The following is a 19,123-nucleotide window of genomic DNA, read 5'->3' on the forward strand; positions in this document are numbered from 1 at the left end:
TATGCAGTGTTTAATACTCTTCAAGGGTTACTAGCAAAAGTGGTCTCTTACTATCTTGAATCTGTACATTGGTATGGTGCTTGAAAAATTATCCATTTAACATCTTGTTAGTATTGTGGTGTTTCACAGGGACATTTAACTTACCGGTGAAAGTCTCTCTCCCCCCCCACGGTGGCCAGTTATCCGTATGAAGGTATAAATCTATATTTAAAGCCAATGGTAATGATTAAAAGCACAGTCAATTTTTTCCTCCTTAACAACCTCTCACGACTGAACCTGCAAACAAAACCAGTCGACCCGACAGTGGATGGGGGCGCTCAGGTGCAGCAAGTTGTGAATATTGAGTGCATATCAGACTTCATGGAAGCTCCAATCCTAAACATTCAATTCAGGTAAAAGGTGTTTTTTGTTTTTGTTTTGTTGGTTTTTTTTAGTTGAATTTGTTTGGTGTTTGAAGTAAAGCTTAGCACAGACATGGACTTCGGCATGGACTTCTGAATCCAAAAATGTATTGGAAGCGCAGAAGAATTAAAAGGTACTCTGGACAGAGGAATTGCCTGAGGGCTTGTTCTAACAAGTTGCTAAAGACCTTCAACTTAGAAAGACAAGGTGGGTGAGGTGATATCTTTTATTGGATCATCAGCTATGGGTGAAAGACAAGCTTTTGAGCAACACAAAACTCTTTCAGGTTTGGAAAAGGCACTCAGTGTCACAACTAAATACAAGGTGGAAGAGACTGTTTAGCATAAATAGTTAACATATACTCAGAAACCCTTCAAGGTGGAGTGCCCTGCTAAACCTCTTCAGCTATATGACCAAAAAGAAGGGTTAGTGGGTTACAGATTGTTGTAATAAGCCATGAATCTTTAAAGGTGTTGCACAAGTTTTCTCTGAGGACAAGGACTGAGGGGTTAGATGTGGAAAGATCGTTTCCCAAGTGGTGTTTGCCCACTGGGGATGTGGGGTTTTGTCTTTTATCATTTTCTGAGATAAGTTATTTGAGAACATAGAGATTGTCTGGTTTCACCCACATCGTTGTTACTGGGGCACATAATTCACTAGATAAAGTATACCATATGTTGTGATAGGTTTGTGTAGGACCCAAGGATTTTGAAAGGTGTGTTGGGGGGGGGCGGTATTGATCATTGTAGCAGTGGAGATATGTCTGCAGATTTTGCATCTGTTCTGGCAGGGTGTGGTGCGACTTTGAGTTCGTGAGTCCTGGTCTGTGGGGAACTTGCTACTGATAATGAGCTTGGTGAGGATGGGAGATTTGTTTTGAAGGCCAGAAAAGTGGGTTTGGAAAAGATTTCTTTCAGGATGTCGTCCACACACTTGATCGTTACTGTCACAAATATAAAGGGAAGGGTAACCACCTTTCTGTATACAGAGCTATAAAATCCCTCCTGGCCAGAGGCAAAATCCTTTCACCTGTAAAGGGTTAAGAAGCTAAGATAACCTTGCTGGCACCTGACCCAAAATGACCAATGAGGGGACAAGATACTTTCAAATCTGGAGGGGGGGACAAAAGGTTTTGTCTGTCTGTGTGATACCTTTGCTGGGAACAGGTCAAGGATGCAAGCTTTCCAACTCCTGTAGAGTTAGTAAGTAAGTTAGCTAGAAAATGCGTTTGGTTTGCTTTGTTTTTTGGCTTGTACATTCGCTGTGCTGGAGGAAATGTGTATTCCTGTTTTTTGTGTCTTTTTGTAACTTAAGGTTTTGCCTAGAGGGATTAACCTGCAAGATTATCTTCCATTCTGATCTTACAGAGTTGTTCTCTTATCTTTTTTTGTTCTTCTAATAAAGTTCTGTTTTTTAAGAATCTGATTGGGGTTTTTTGGGTGTTAAAAATCCAAGGCTGGTTTTGTGCTCATCTGGTTTGTTCTCATGCCTGCTCAGGAAAGGGGGGGTAAGGGCTTGGAAGGATATTTTGGGGGAAGACATCTCGAAGTGGTCTCTTCCTCTGCTCTTTGTTTAAATCGCTTGGTGATGGCAGTGTACCAGGTTTTTAATCTAAGCTGGTTCCCAAGGCAAGAAAGAAATCTGTGACTTGGGGAAGTTTTAACCTAAGCTGGTAAGAATAAGCTTAGGGGGTCTTTCATGCAGGTCCCCACATCTGTACCCTAGAGTTCAGAGTGGGGAAGGAACCTTGACAGTTACATTGATTTCTTCTGGAAAAAAAATTGACTGTGAAATCCTGAACAAAAATCACATCCACCACAATCACTCCACCACCATAGGACAGCAATGTGGTCCCTGAAAACCAACCCCAAGACAAAGGGGTCCCATCATACTTCTCAACCATGATAACTATGTCAGCGAGGCCAACCAACAACTCTCTGACACCACCTACTACAAAGAACTTGAAGACCCCACACCACAGTTCACCCAGGAATTTAAGGTTATCATACAGTCCTTCTCCAAACAACTCTAAGAGAAACTTACAACCTCATCCCCCACGAATCTACTCAAGGGACCTCACAGGCTCCCAGAACTAGGCTCAAGCCTGAACCTGAATATTTACACTGCAATTAAACGGCTCCTTAACTCGAGTCAAATGACACAGGCTAGCCGTGGCTTTTTAATTGCAATGTAGACATATCCTCGGAGTACCTTTCCCAGAAAACAGAGCTCTGTGTAGCTCAAAACCTTCTCTTTCACCAACAGACATTGGTCCAGTAAAAGATAACACCTCCCCCAGCTTGTCTCTCTAATATCATGGGACCAACACAGCTACAACAACACAGTATTCAACTCAAATAGTCATTCTTTGGAGCAGCGTGGTAGGTAACTTCTAACTGAACGGGCGACCATAGTTCTCACTTATCTTTCCATTTTATTCAATAAGGTTGAACTCTAGATTGCTGTTCAATACAGAAAAGAAGTTTCCCTCCGTGAAAGCTGAAGATTAACTTCTTGTCCAGAAACAGTTCGTGATACAATGGAATTTTTTAAACTGGTTTTCTACAGTACTTACAGCCAATACATGTGCTCCCAGAATATTCCAATGACAATCTAAAAGTGAAACTTAGTAGAAGCTGTCTGCTATTTTTCTGGGTCCAAGCTGAGTGAAATGCAAAACAGTGACCAGGCAACATGAACTGTAAAGTAAATTCAGTTTTAATAATTCCTTGACTTACCCAAGGTGATGGTTCTTAATATAAATGAGAATGTGTTAAACATGATTAACCTGAGTGTCAATTTAAGAGTTGCCCTGAAATGACTGTATGCAGTTCATTAATTGAGACGCTGGCTGCTTGGAATTTTTTAATAAAGGAAGGTGTCAGAGTTTCTCCTCACCTAACTGTGTAATCTTCATATAAGCAAATATCAAAGCAAGAAGGTATATTATAGGTGAGTATTTCGACTCAGGCTTTCCACATTTCTTAAAGCGTCTTTTTAAAAAATACAAAGAACAAAAACTTTTATCATCAGAACTGTTGGGGGAGCGGAATTTAAAACCGTTGCCTGTTACATCTTGATGTTGTGAAATTTTTTTAGGCAATATATCCTGTTCCCAGTTTTTAGTATTTAAGAAGAATGTTAAAGATGCCTGGAAAAGAAATGCACATGGTAACAGTGTTTAGATGGCTGTTTTAGGCAAATTGTTCAAATAAGGAATAGACATTGTTCAGTCATGCCTGCTTAGTAATTTAAACATTAAGATTATCAGTCTTATAAAGGCGAGATGCTAGCTTTGAATTATCTTGATCTAAAATGGTGGTATTTTGCATTGGTGTATTTATTTCCATAGAAATAAATCTGTTCACCCTCTTGTGGTTTATAGTGAGATTGTACCTTTTGAAATGTCTACATGCATGTTTCCACTAAAGCGTAAACCTGATTAATGATTTATCTATTGATTATTTTTGTACAGGTTTGCTATTGTTCCATTCATTCTGTTGCTGTGGATGAAAATTAATATTTTTACATGTAGAAAGCCACAGTTTTAAAATAAGCAGTAACAGATACTACTGTTGCTGTTTACTTTGCTTTTTCTCCATTACAATTGGGCTTAATACATGGGAGGCTGCAGATGTGAGTCCATTCTCAATGTTTATTTGGATGGCATTATCTAAAATGAAAAGGAGTACTTGTGGCACCTTACAGACTAACCAATTTATTTATCCGGGGTTCCCCCCTCCTCAGACGTTCTTGTTAAACCCTGGATTTGTGCTGGAAATGGCCCACCTTGATTATCATACACATTGTAAGGAGAGTGATCACTTTAGATAAGCTGTTACCAGCAGGAGAGTGGGGGGGGGGGGGGGGGGAAGAAAACCTTTTGTAGTGATAAACACCCATTTTTTCATGGTTTGTGTGTATAAAAAGATCTTCTGTACTTTCCACAGTATGCATCCGATGAAGTGAGCTGTAGCTCACGAAAGCTTATGCTCAAATAAATTGGTTAGTCTCTAAGGTGCCACAAGTACTCCTTTTCTTTTTGCGAATACAGACTAACACGGCTGTTACTCTGAAATTATCTAAAATGGCAGCACTCTAAATGTGGACTTATACTCCACCTTCAGATTCATGGAATTCTTATTGAGGTGTGGATTCATTTAACTATTTCTGCCTTCATACGCATCTAAAATGAGTTATTTCTAAACTTCTATTTTCATAAGTACAAATTAACTAGCAAGAGATGTTAAGAGTAACAAGAAGGGTTTCTTCAGGTATGTTGGCAACGAGAGGAAAGCCAAGGAAAGTGTGGGCCCCTTACTGAATGAGGGAGGCAACCTAGTGACAGAGGATGTGGAAAAAGCTAATGTACTCAATGCTTTTTTTGCCTCTGTCTTCACGAACCAGGTCAGCTCCCAGACTGCTGCGCTGGGCAACACAGCATGGGGAGTAGGTGGCCAGCCCTCTGTGGAGAAAGAGGTGGTTAGGGATTATTTAGAAAAGCTGGACGTGCACAAGTCCATGGGGCCAGATGCGTTGCATCCGAGAGTGCTAAAGGAATTGGCGGCTGTGATTGCAGAGCCATTGGCCATTATCTTTGAAAACTCATGGTGATCGGGGGAAGTCCCGGATGACTGGAAAAAGGCTAATGTAGTGCCCATCTTTAAAAAAGGGAAGGAGGAGGATCCTGGGAACTACAGGCCAGTCAGCCTCACCTCAGTCCCCGGAAAAATCATGGATCAGGTCCTCAAGGAATCTATCCTGAAGCACTTACACGAGAGGAAAGTGATCAGGAACAATCAGCATGGATTCACCAAGGGAAGGTCATGCCTGACTAATCTAATCGCCTTCTATGATGAGATTACTGGTTCTGTGGATGAAGGGAAAGCAGTGGATGTATTGTTTCTTGACTTTAGCAAAGCTTTTGATCCGGTCTCCCACAGTATTCTTGTCAGCAAGTTAAAGAAGTATGGGCTGGATGAATGCACTATAAGGTGGGTAGAAAGTTGGCTAGATTGTCGGGCTCAGCGAGTAGTGATCAATGGCTCCATGTCTAGTTGGCAGCCGGTATCAAGTGGAGTGCCCCAAGGGTCGGTCCTGGGGCCGGTTTTGTTCAATATCTTCATAAATGATCTGGAGGATGGTGTGGATTGCACTCTCTCAGCAAATTTGTGGATGATCCTAAACTAGGAGGCGTGGTAGATACAGTGGCAGGTAGGGATAGGATACAGAGGGACCTAGACAAATTGGAGGATTGGGCCAAAAGAAATCTGATGAGGTTCAACAAGGATAAGTGCAGGGTCCTGCACTTAGGACGGAAGAATCCAATGCACCGCTACAGACTAGGGACCGAATGGCTAGGCAGCAATTCTGCGGAAAAGGTCCTAGGGGTTACAGTGGACGAGAAGCTGGATATGAGTCAACAGTGTGCCCTTGTTGCCAAGAAGGCCAATGGCATTTTGGGATGTATAAATAGGGGCATAGCCAGCAGATCGAGGGACGTGATCGTTCCCCTCTATTCGACATTGGTGAGGCCTCATCTGGAGTACTGTGTCCAGTTTTGGGCCCCGCACTACAAGAAGGATGTGGAAAAATTGGAGAGAGTCCAGCGAAGGGCAACAAAAATGATTAGGGGTCTGGAACACATGACTTATGAGGAGAGGCTGAGGGAACTGGGATTGTTTAGTCTGCAGAAGAGAAGAATGAGGGGGGATTTGATAGCTGCTTTCAACTACCTGAGAGGTGGTTCCAAAGAGGATGGTTCTAGACTAGTCTCAGTGGTAGAAGAGGACAGGACAAGGAGTAATGGTCTCAAGTTGCAGTGGGGGAGGTTTAGGTTGGATATTAGGAAAAACTTTTTCACTAGGAGGGTGGTGAAACACTGGAATGCGTTACCTAGGGAGGTGGTAGAATCTCCTTCCTTAGAAGTTTTTAAGGTCAGGCTTGACAAAGCTCTGGCTGGGATGATTTAATTGGGGATTGGCCCTGCTTTGAGCAGGGGGTTGGACTAGATGACCTCCTGAGGTCCCTACTAACCCTGATATTCTATGATTCTATGAAATGATTCTTTTCTTCCACCTATTGCCCCTCCAAAAAGGAGTTTATAATCAATAGTCTGAGGTATGTTTACTTCAGAATTCTTTGTATTCTGTGTGAAATAGTGAATGGACCTTGATAAGGCAATATAATTATTATGCTGTCTGGAGTGGCTCATGACAGAGAATGCTGACCTCAGGGCAGACTGTCGAAAGCAGGGCAGACACCCCAAACTGATGGTATGTTCTATAATTAGATTTCACCAACTCAGTAACAAATGTGAACTCCTAGATCGCTGTAACAGTTCTACCAGAGAGTCACAAACAGTCCCCTGGGGCTCTCCAGTCTCTTGCCACATTGGCAAGCTGGACTTAGTGATAAACAGTCATTTATACAAAAAATCACAAAATATTCAGGTTGCTTCCAGTCCTAGGAGATCCATCACTTACCCCAGATCAATTTTTACCTTAGATCTCATGCCAAAGATAACACCTGCAGCCAATCCTGTAATTAACTAAAGATCTATTAGCTAGGAAAAAGAAATGATTTATTTACAGGTTAAAACAAGCAAGCATATAAACACAAATGAGTTTCAGTCTGTGATTCAAAAGGGGTCAGATGTAGTAATCTGTCAGCATTTAATGTCTTCAGGGCTGAACCCAGGTCGACCCTGGGGATCTCTGTTTTTTGTTTCATAGCTCCAGCCCTTGCGAGAGTCCAAACAGCAAAGAGATGAAAAATTTTCATGTCATCTGTTTTTATTTCCCTCTTCCAACATTCAAATAGATGGCCGGAGGCCTTCTGTACATACTTGTAGATGGGTGGATGAGGCAATTAACAAAGCTTTTTTTCTATGATGGCCCACTTAATTTTTGATAGCCCTTCTGAATGGGCAGTGGGAGCCACTATTCCCATCTGAATTCACACATTCAAAGCAGGCATTTTTATAATTATAAAACACTTACGTTTTACCTTGCAGGGTGGAATACAGACATTACAAGTGAGATTAATGCAGACAGCAATTTGCAATAATTTCATAGCTTCTAAGCTTTAAATACATGCTTATAAGACTAATATCTGTTTTGAACAAAACTAGTATATAGGTAAACTGCTTTGGTTTCCAGCTATGAGTTTCAGTTCTTAGCTAACGCCTACGGCCTTGGCCAGAACTGGCACTTGGTTTACCAGCGTCACAATTTTTTTCAGTGTTTCGCTTTTTTTTCTGAAATTGGTTCTGAAATACAGTCCTGTAATTCATCATAACTTGTACCACATTTTCTCTTTATTCTTCATACAGATATGGGGGAACATTTCAAAATATTTCAGTAAAACTACCAATCACATTGAACAAATTTTTCCAACCTACGGAGATGGCCTCTCAAGACTTCTTCCAGCGCTGGAAACAACTGAGCAAGTAAGATTTGAACCCAGATTGTAAATTTCTCAGTGAAAGGGCTGTGTTGAATAATATCTAGCTTAGTGGTGCTTCATTTCCCATTACTTATATTTACTTATATCAAATACTTAAATATAAGTAAATACTGCTGTTGAACTTCAGCACTCTACCAGCCATGCTCTTGTGTTATATATTTTTATAGCATGATACTAACTTGTATGTTTCTCACAGTCCTCAGCAAGAAATGCAGAACATCTTTAAAGCAAAGCATCCGATGGATACAGAGATCACAAAGGCAAAGGTAGGTAACAGTGTGGTATTTTAACAGACGGATTTCAGATTTGGAGCAGTGGCATTAACAAATGTAATGAATCTATTGATGCTGACATTTTATTTTGTCCCTCTTTTTTTTTTTTTCTTTGGGGCATTTGAGTCTTGCTGCTTAGGCATGAACACATTGCAAATTAGTCAGTGAGGTAATTGCACTTAGCAGCATGGAAATATCTGTAGGATTTCCATAGGTCTTAATCCAATTTGGTTTATTTCGAAAAGTTCTAGAGCTTGTTGAGAAGAACATTGAAATGGTTTATTCTGAAATGTGAACTTCATTCATGAAATTGAATTGCAGGGAACTTCAAAGCCTACTCTCTACTAGAGCTACTAAAAAAAAATAGATTTTGAAAATGTTTTTCGTGTAAGTGTTTGTTTCCTTTTTGTCAAAATGTTTTGACTAAATCTACCTGGTCAAAAAGCAGGGTGAAAACTGACTCTTTGTTGACATGGTGAAATAAGAAAACTTTCAGCCAGCCCCTCCTTTTTTTACCATTCATGCCCTGTTTATCGCTCAACTGTTTGCTGTTATACTTGTATATTCCATGAAATCCTATTAGCATGATTAAATATTCCAGTGAAAACTTCACTGCATACCATCTGGCAACTGGAGTTAAAATCTGGCTAATCATCAGATAGGGTGATGAATATCTGTTAGCCGTTTAGCATGGGTGGTGTGTCAATATGGGGCAGTTTTGGGCCACTCTAGTTCAGTGCCCCTTCACCGTACATCCATTTTTATAATCTTTGTAAAAAAAACGTAACTGACTGGATTGCTTTGTATACTTTCTATGCAAGACTTCCTGTATAAGTTGAAGTTCCTTGTTTGAATTCCCTTATTTACTAAAAGCAAGCAAATTAGTATTGTACATTCAGACATTGCTATCTCAATGATCCATACCTGTTTGCTCAGAAAGAGACCATGTTAAGCTTACCGTGCTGCCAAAGAAATAGAGCTGAACTATAACTCCAGATATAGAATCTGCTCTCAAACTTAGGAAAGTTCTAATTCTGATTATTAATCATGTTTATTACAGTACTACCTATGGACAAGCAAGATCAGGACCCCCCACTGTCCTGAACACTGTGCAAAGAATAGCAGACAGTCCCTGCCCTGAAGATCTTACAATTTAAATAAACAAGCAAGCCAGAGGGCAGGGGAAAGGGCTAGAGCATGCAAGCAGAGTGTGATAGTGGCAAGCATCATGTTCCATTGAGTCTTTTGTGGTGCTAAATGCATCAACACCTCAATAAGAATTCCATGAATCTGAACTGGAGTATAAGTCCACATTTAAAGTGCTGCCATTTTAGATAGTGCCGACCAAATGTTGAGAATGGACTCACAACTGCAGCCTCCCATGTATTAAGCCCAATTGTAATGGAGAAAAAGCAAAGTAAACAGCAGTAGTAGTATCTGTTACTGCTTACTTTAAAACTGGGGATGGGGTTTAGTTAAGAGGTGATTAAATGGAAAGACCGTGAAAGGAAGAGGGGCTAGGGGAAATGGAGCAGGTGAGGAGGAGAGGAAGGTATGAGGGACAGGTGTGGAGAAGACTTAAATGTCTGAATCCAGAGAACTCAGACCCCTCATCCTATTTATAAGTGTTGCTACTACTTGAGTGCCAAACAAGTTTATCTTCAAAGTTCAGTTTGTGATATAGGAGCAGTGTTCAGATGTCAGAATTCCTATGCTACTATTGCTGCTGTGAATAGGCTGTTTCATGAGCATTCTTGGACACTTTTTGTATTTTTGTCTTCCTGCCCCTGCAGTGTCTCTAAACCAAGTCTCTGTTTGGGTTTTCTTTGATAGATCATTGGCTTTGGCTCTGCCCTCCTTGAAGAGGTAGATCCCAACCCTGCTAATTTTGTTGGTGCTGGTATAATACACACAAAAACTACCCAGATTGGATGTTTGCTGCGTCTTGAACCCAACCTTCAGGCACAGGTACCTGCTTTTGTATTTGCAAGTTAAATATAAGTTCCGGTTTACAGAAACAGAATAAAACTGATCTTACCAACGTTTCTGACTAAACATGCCTTGTGCTTTTTTTTAAAAATAACGTGCAATAGAAGTAGTTATGTGATGTCTCACTCAGTTGTTAATGTCAATAAACCCCAAATAGGTTGAAAACCAAGGCCGCTGGTTCTGGCTTTGGCTTTCAGCAGGCTACTTTTCAGCTTTCCAAAGGCCTCCGCTGTTTTGCATGCATGCTCACGTATTTTGTTACTCTGAGATTCTTCCCTGGAAAATATACCATCCTATCATCAAACTACAACTCTCCTTATTGTACAGAGGACGCTAAATTAATCTTAATAGTCTTTTTTGTATTTGTTTGATACACCCTTGAAGGTTTAAAAGCTTCTTACTAAATTTTCCCTTCAACATCTTAGACAAAACTGATTTTTTTTTTTGCTATCTCTGTTTCTAAATGAACGAAATATAGCTCTGTTTTGTCTACTGCTTTGTGAATCAGCAGTGGAAGAATGCACATCTCTAGAAATAGTGTTTGCTACTGTTGTAAAATCAAAGGGACTGAACGTGATGACTGTGTTTTATGTTTCCTGGTGATGAATGAAATGTATTGCTTGGGAATCCAGGTTTGGTGTACAAATCTCTGCTTCCCAAGTTGATGGGGTTAGTGAGAATGCCTTTATTTGCTCTGAATCAATTCCTCCTCTTCCTGCTGCTGAGTGATCACTTAATGGGTTTTCAAGGATTGTCCATATTTCAGTACCAAGGTATGGTAGCAGAGATTTGAAAATTCTAGATAGGCAGTTAAACAGGAAAAACTATTTATTTTAGAGCAGAGTTAGATCTGGGGAAATCCTAGTGGGAAAAGTACATTAAACACCTTCAGAGCTCAGAGGACCTGCCCCACAGACTTTCAATATTATTTGTGCCTGAATAAAATTGTCAGTGTCTCACATGAAAATTACTAGCCATTGCTCAAATCACAGCTAAGTGGCACCTGTACCGCTTTGTTACTTAATCTGTACACTTCTTCTGATACATCCATCTAAATGCAGACATGTTTCACTGTTGTCTTATAATACATAGATTTCTTATGTGCTCTCTTTCAGATGTATAGACTCACACTACGAACAAGTAAAGAAACAGTATCTCAGCGATTATGTGAACTGCTGTCAGAACAGTTTTAATGGTAACAAGATGAGTCCAGTTTTGTTTCTCCATTTCTGCCATAGTTGTCCTCATCCTACTGCAAATAAATGTCTTGTACATCAGTGTCTGAGTACTGCAGCATTACCCACCACCAACTTCCAGCCTTAAAAGGACTTGTCCCTTTCATATGAAATTAAGGATGTAAAATGTACGGTATAAAATGACTTCTAGATATAAAAAAATCATGGCTTTTTAGCTTATGCTATATAAAGGGTGGGAGAGATGTCTATCTTAATTGTGCTCTTTTTTTTTTTTTTTTTTGCCGAAGCTGGGCTTTTTAAAACTTAACTAAAGGGAAATGAGCTTAGGCAAGTGTGATAACTCTGAGTATTTTCATTGAAATGCCACTGTAAATTGCTGGTAGCATGGTGCTTTAGTGCCTTTACTAAGTGCACCTTTCTGCTTTGAGCTAAAAGAAACCTAATGTAATGTCCAGTGAGCTTAATTCATATGTTAGCAGAAGGTCAGACTGACCAATCTGCAAGGAATTGATCCAACATTTCTGTTCTGGATTAAGATAGTCAGAAGTGGCGTGACTGGTTGACTGAACTCATGAGTGAAGTTTCTTAAAGGTTTTGGCATCTAGTCTGTGATGGGTAGAGAGGACCGATTCCAAGGTATGTTTTTAAATTTTGTTGTTCAGTCAGAGCACTGCAGTATCACACAGAATATATTGCTTAGTCAGTGTAGCATTAATATTCAGTTGACTTCTACTGCACATGTAAAATTTTTTAGGACCAAAAAATTTGAAAAGTTTAATATTCTCAACATCGCCCTTTAAACTAGCTTTGAGTTCAGTTTTTTTTCTCCTTTTTGCAGTACAGGACTCAGGAGGAATTTTTTTGCTTAGCAATTATTTATAATTCAATTGAGGAAGAGGAGGATGTAAGAAATCCAAAATGAATTGCGTGAATTGTCCTCCAGAGTCAATATTGGGTCATTTGTTCTATACACGTCTGTTTTTTCATCTTGAGGAAAGCACTACGTTAACTAGGCTTGGTTTTCCTGTTCTTAGTCAAATGGAGCAACTGAGGATAGGAAGGATGTGCATTTGGTTTTTCTGTTCCCTGTCAGATTGTTCCTTGGTAATGCTGATTACATAGTTAACACTGCATTAGTCATGGAGAGCAGGTTATGATCACATGATGCTGCAACACAAAAAGAGAGGGTGGGGAGAAATCATTCTGATCCTCAAGGCACAACATGTCCATCTGACCTTTTAAAAAATGAAGTACAGGATCTAATTTTAAACCATATTTTCTCAGATAACATTTGTTTAATCGTGTGACCGAATTGCTGGGCAGTGAATAATTAATATTTGTACAATTCCTTCTCTGCACTGCAGAGAAGCATAGTACTGGTGAAAATCTCCTACAGTCATGTCAGGTATGTGGGTTGGTTTCTTTTGAGGTGGGAGTAGAAAGGCTATAATTAGCTTTTACGGTAGTTTTCCTGACTCTATGCATTAAATAGCTCATTGTTCTACAAGAGCAAAGATTTGCATCTCCTCTGAAGAAATCAAACATAATTATCTTATTTAGATCCTTCAGACTTTTAGATGCACCAAAGGTTACCTAAGCAGATCAAGCTCTGCAGTTAAGACAGCTGCTAATTCCCAGCCTATCAACAGTAGCGATGTGTGGGACAGATTTAATACAAAGGAGCGTGTCTGCCATCACTGGAGTCACAAGTTACAAGCAACCCCTCATATTCAAACTGTAAAATTTCTCTTTGAGACAATATATAAATCTCTTTGAGACATACTGTCTTACAGTATGTACATTTGTAACCAGGCACACCCTTACTATGATGGCTTGAGATGCAGTGCTAGTAAGATGTTGGAATTGCACACTAAATGAGGCTTCTGTTGCCATGCAGCACAATGCACTTGTGAGGGAATTGGATTCTGCATGACTAAACATGCCTTGTGACTTCTTACTTTTTAGATGACTTAGGCAATGGAACTGGATAGGTATTAACTTGATTCAGTCAAGGGCCAGTGATGTATTTTGAATGTAAGTTAAAAATGAAAGACAAAATCCTTCAGAAGTGACTAGTGATTGTGGATGCCACAATTTTTGGGTGCTTAAGTTGAGATTGCTTACAGGGGCCAGATTTTCTGACAGTGTTGAGCACCCTCTGTCTGAAAATCAGGCCCCTTTAGGGTTTCCCAAGTTGGGCACCAACAAATCACTAGCCATCCTTTAAAACCTCTGACGTCTCCTACAAACAAGTTTGGCTAGGTAAACTGAAGTACTGTATGAAACTACCTTCTGAATTTGGCAATTAAAAATAATGGACAGTAACTAGGACCAGTGAAGTCCCAAATGACCCTTTGTTGGGGGGTAAAGGGGGTGTCCCACGTAAGCCCTTTTAATGGGCCCATTTTTGTGCCCTTGGAACCTGTGCTGTTGTGTGCTATATTATAAAAATTTGAGATGTTAAACTATGCTATGTTAAAGTGAGTGCTGCAGCAGATGCAAGGAGAGAGCTGCTATTTCATTCTTCCAAATCCTATTGTACATCTGTCCCTCTGGAAATACAGATACTATACCTTCATTAAAGGACACCCTGAGACACTGTTTTTGTGTACTGTTTTAGTTCACTTTGCTTTGGTTCAAGTTGTGGTGAATTATGTATTAAATATGGGGAGGAGGAAGGAGAAGGATTAATAAATGTCTTAGAATGTTGGATGTATTAAAAAAAAGTAATCAAGCTTTATTCAAATGTCCACAATTCTGTATTGGATGAGATGTTTCAGAGAGCCACACTAGCAGTGTTGTGAACAAAACTAAAGACACATATTGTTCGCTTTGTGAAATGATGGTTGGACATTACCAAAGTGATTGTATCCTCTCTCAAGCAGTTTATGCAGTGAAAACAGTATTATTGTTCAAAGTACAGTATTAGGCATTGACACATGAAAATAACTGAACAGCAGGACAGAATATCATGCACTTTTTGATCTACACTCCAGTGTGTAACATTTATGGTGATCATTTCATTTGTATGAATCAAAAGAAAATTCTGACAAATTGGAGGATTTTCTTATGACTATATAGAAGATTGAAAAGAAATAAATGCATCAAAAGAACTGTTACCTTGAAATGAAAAATAAATGGTTAGAACAGTAATCTAATATATTTATCTGTCTTCCATGTTACTTTCATGTTTTGGAGGGGGAAGGGGGAGTATGCTAAAATGTATTTGGATGTAATACATCATAGTTTTTCAAATACTGTACTGTACAGTACTTCATCTGCAAAACAAAAAGGCTTTCTTCTCCTACATGTAATGTGGGAAACAAAACTACATAAATGAGGTTTATGTTTTGAAAAGTGACTATTGTGTATATATAGAGTAACGTGGGGTTCTGTACTAATCTCTTAGAATTCTTTACTTGAAGAATCTGAAAGTCTGTTTCTGACTTTCACTTGATCACCAGTTATTAAAAAATACTGCATTTGAAACTGTAAAATAATTTGGATGCATGAGCTGTAAGACAATCCAGCTCACTCTCCCATGGTGGGTTTTTAGTGCCAATGCACTAACAGGAATAAAGTAATGAAAATGTCTCAGTTAGCTGATGGAATGCTGAATACACACAAGGGCCCATCTGCTAAGTAAAGTGGTGTTGCTTTTTTTTGGACCACAACATCACTTATTTTATCTGTATCAAAACTCCTTCATTGTGGTGCACTTTCCAATTGCACATACTAAACTTTTGCATTACTCTAGTCAAGCAGTTGTGATTTGCAAAGCAAATTGTGCAAAGTTATAAAAACTTGCACTGATTTTCTGCACTGTCAGTTAAGTGATTTTGCAGGTAATCTTGACTTTTAAGGTCTTTTTTAAGAATTGTTGAGCACCCTGACGTCTAAAGAAAGCTCCAGATGCTCAGCATTTCTAAATATCAGACTGTTTAATTCAGGTGCTACCATTCCCTCATATCTCTTGTTCCATTTACACAGTTCTCCTGTAGTATGTAACCACAAATTCAAATGAGTATGGACTGGTTGTGTCTCTGTATCCAGTAAAATACATATCATGAGTAAAATACCATCTCCTTGACAGTATTTGTGTGTTACTCTAATCTTAATAGGTTAGTCTTTTGCCTACCCATTCTGCTTTGAACTAATTACTTATTGAAAATATAGGCAGCCATATTCTGAACAGCAAATTGGATCATTTCACTATAGAGTCCATTAGATATTAGGTAGTCTGGTTCCTGTTGGAATAGGATTGCTCCTTACTGTACATTTGTTGACATCCTGAACAAAAATGGGATTTTCTCTGGATCCCCTAGTATCTGAACTGATACTGACCACCTTAACTTTAATCTTCCTTTCAGTATAACTGATAAGCTGCCTCAGACTGACTTTCCTTTGCTCTTCAGTCCTTATGTGCACCCAAGTAGTGCTCTTCCATTCCACCTTCCAGCACTTACAGCTTTGGCTGATCTTGTTGGGGGCCAGAACAGCACACGAGCTGCTGTCCTCTTTCTTGAACTGCATGCATTGAGGTGCATTGGGTGAATCACCCCACATCCTGGGGTGTGCAATCTGGAACAGTTTTCAAAACCCCTGTGCTGTCAAATGCTCTATGTATCAGGGAAGAGGGCAGCTGGTGCACAGAGGTGTCTGGGTCAGAAGTTTCTTGTTAATATCGGGAGGATGGTGGGAGTTTCCCTGCGTAGAGGAGAGAGCCAGGGAGGGAGTCTGGAAGGCTAGGAAGGGTGAACAGCAATGTCATCTCATTGTTAACAAATACTTATTTCTAATCTGCCAGACTTTCCTGCACTCACATGGAAAAGCCCCCGCTTCAGTCTGTTCCATACCCACAATAACGTTTGGGCCTGGAGGATTCTCTAGGAGCCCATTAACACTTTTTTTCCCCAGCTACATAATTGCTTCAGAGCTATACATATAAACCGTCCTCAGCAAGACTTGATCATCTGCTGCCTTGAGGGAGTCAAAGATCAAATTATAGAACCCAAGTCTCCTGTGTGGCTGCTAAATGCACTAATCATAGAACAACAAAATCTAACCATTAGGTAGACTTCTGATTAGTCAAATAATTTACACTCGTAAGTGTCTTATTAAAAAAGTTGTTGGCTATTGCAAGTCTCTCTCTTGTTATATGGTTTAATTAATTGCAAGAGTTCCATTAAAACTCGGTCCAGCACTTCAATACATTTAATCATATTCTGAATTAATCTATTGTTCCTTTCTTATGTAGGAAACATAGGAATATGATGAATGCCCACTAAACAAAAATACCTGACCAATCATGCAGATGTGGGGAAACACCTGAGGAGCTGTGCTGGTTTCGATATTTCCAGGACTGGTGATCATCACTTAAAAAGCTAGTCATACCATATTTTATTGTAGTCCTGAATTACCATGACATTTACCATTAAAATATTAGCATTCCAAGGGTGGTACAGTAGTACATTATCTAACACCAAATTTCTCCTTGTGTAAACACTTCCAGCAACCTAACAATTTTTGTTGTCTGATCTCCGTCTCATGTTAGCTTTCTGACAGTGAAGTGCCCAGAGCTGAATTATTCCTGATTAAGCTGCACTAGAACTGTGTTAAGTGTTCTGTAGGAGGAGAAGAAGAATGCAGTGATGCACTGCGGGGGTAGAGGGCACATAGTTGGCCTCTCTCAAAGAATAGCTTAGGAATAAATGCTAGGGTTGGGGTAACTTCCTGCATCTGGAGTTCACCTGTGTCTATATCTAATATCCTTACGCCTCAAGAGCACGTTTTTTGCCTTAGGAATCCATTGTTGGACATTTTAAAAAATTCCTTAGGGGCTGGTACTATCAGACTGCTTTTAGAAAGGTGTCTAAACCTCTTTTCCCAGTTGAAATTAGAGAAGTTGGACAACACCATACTATCAATATACATGGTGTATTTTTCAGAACTTAAACATGTCCAGCAAGTGTACTTTGTTCGCCACACGGTGTCTGCATCTCCTCATTGGAAGACACGGTTAAATGGGGAAAACATGAACAGCTTCCCCATTCCCTCAGTGTACTCTTCTGCAAGCGCACATGGTTTGATAGACAAAGGGGAGAAATTTGTTAGCCTTGCAGACAGAGAAAAAGAGAAGAGTATTCCCCCTGAAGAGGGGGAGAGATAGATACAATGTAAAGGAGAGGATATATGATGGTGTCAAATGCAAACTAAGGGGTCAGATAAGATGTGGATGGCATAGAGGCCATAAGACTTGGCCAGAAAATCTTATTCAAAATCTTTGAGTGGCTTCAGTAGAATGAAGAGTCAGAGTCCATATGGGAAAGGATCTAAGATGGAACTGGAGGAGGAATTAAAAGGTATGACAATAAACATGTTCAGGTTAGAAGAGAAGATGATGGGGCAGTAGTTGAAGTAGGAGGAGATGAGGAATGATTTTGAGGTAAGGAGGCCAGGGTTTGCTCATGTAAAGAGGGAAAAGAAGCCAGAGGGCAGAGAGTTTGATGAGGCTAAGGCTAGTGCAGCAGTGAGATGAGTGCAGATGGGATGCAGCTTAGAGAAGAGAAGGAATTAAGTTGGGGTGATAGTTGATGAAGAGCAGGCAGGAGAGTCTGTCTGACATGGGAGGAGAATGGGGCATGAAAGAGAGAAGAGGAGAGTGAAGGAAGATTCACATGCAGAAAAGAAGGAAGGGGCAGTTGGGGGAGAGTGTTTTATGGAGAACTGAAGGTTGCAAATAGTTAAGGGTAGTGGGCATAGGAGTTTGAGAGGATGAAGTAGTGCTGCTTGTCCAAAAAGATAGCAAAACTGAAGGAGAGAAAAGAGCAGGAATTTGTGGGTCTGGGACTTTCTCCAAAGGTAGCCACTGGTGCAGGGCTGGAGGAAGTGGTTGCTGGTGAATCAGAGTATGGAGTTAGTGGAATGAGACATTTTGAGGACCACTCCGACCAGTGAGAGGTTCTGTCATCACTTGCCCTTTGTGCTGTGCAACCATGGTTTAGATTCTTGACAGCAGTAGCCAGACCACAAGCATAAGGTCTCACCCTGGCTCTCACCAGCCCAGTTACTCTGTGCAGGGTGACACCATTGGCGTTTCCAGTCTCCTGAGTCTCCCCTGGTTCTTAAATATCAGACAGTCAGACTCCATTCCTCTCTGTTTTGTCACCCCCACAGGTGTGAAATCAGCCCCCCAATTAGCTCAAATTGGCATACACACTCCCCACATTTTGCATACCAGAGACCTGTTTGGGATAAAAATAAAAAGTTTAATAGAAAAATTTGATTCCAAGATGAAATAGTAAAGCCAAAATACAAGTTACACAGAAAATAAATATAAAGATACAACTTCAGGCATTACACTTCCATAATAGATAAAGTCCCTTTTTCAATAAGATGGCTGTTGCCTAAAACAGTTTTCCAGTGTACCCCTTACCTGTAGGAGTGCTCCAGCGTTCATTGCAGCCTCCTGCCTCACGACTGTTCCTTAAATTCAGATTAAAAAAGCTCACTTCCAAGCCTACTTTTAAAAGGTCTTTTTGTTCCTTTAGTCCACAGTAACTCATGGTTAATCAGAGTGTGGCCGGGGGGGAATCCCTCCTGACTGGATGTTCAAGAGCGATGATTTTTTTTTTCTTTTTCAATTTGGAGTTGTCTCAGTGTCTTTCCATTAACTCTAACGATCCATCATTGTCTTTTCCTGGGATGGACACTGGGTAGTTATTTTAAACCAGTTTTGTGTAAACAATTGGCTTGGGAGGTGCCTCTCCCTGACTGCTCACCACCCTGCTGAGAGAT

General features: G+C 40.1%; 1 protein-coding gene across 7 annotated transcripts in view; it reads left to right on the forward strand.

Annotated features, from left to right (window-relative positions):
- AP2A2 (adaptor related protein complex 2 subunit alpha 2) overlaps positions 1-17,895 on the forward strand; it is a 100,908-nt gene extending 83,013 nt beyond the window's left edge. For 4 of the 7 annotated variants that reach the window (XM_073347189.1, XM_073347192.1, XM_073347191.1 and 1 more), the window contains 5 exons: positions 269-392; positions 7,736-7,852; positions 8,066-8,135; positions 9,975-10,109; positions 11,246-13,927. In XM_073347189.1, coding sequence (XP_073203290.1) covers positions 269-392; positions 7,736-7,852; positions 8,066-8,135; positions 9,975-10,109; positions 11,246-11,323 — 524 coding nt within the window. In that variant the 3' untranslated portion in view covers positions 11,324-13,927. Of the gene's footprint in view, positions 1-268; positions 393-7,735; positions 7,853-8,065; positions 8,136-9,974; positions 10,110-11,245; positions 13,928-16,583 lie in introns of those variants that run through there. The other 3 variants (XR_012159320.1, XM_073347187.1, XM_073347188.1) reach the window with 3 other exon arrangements.
- The last annotated feature ends 1,228 nt before the right edge of the window (positions 17,896-19,123 follow it).

This window comes from Lepidochelys kempii, chromosome 6 (genome assembly GCF_965140265.1).
Source record: "Lepidochelys kempii isolate rLepKem1 chromosome 6, rLepKem1.hap2, whole genome shotgun sequence".
Classification (NCBI taxonomy): Eukaryota; Metazoa; Chordata; order Testudines; family Cheloniidae; genus Lepidochelys; species Lepidochelys kempii.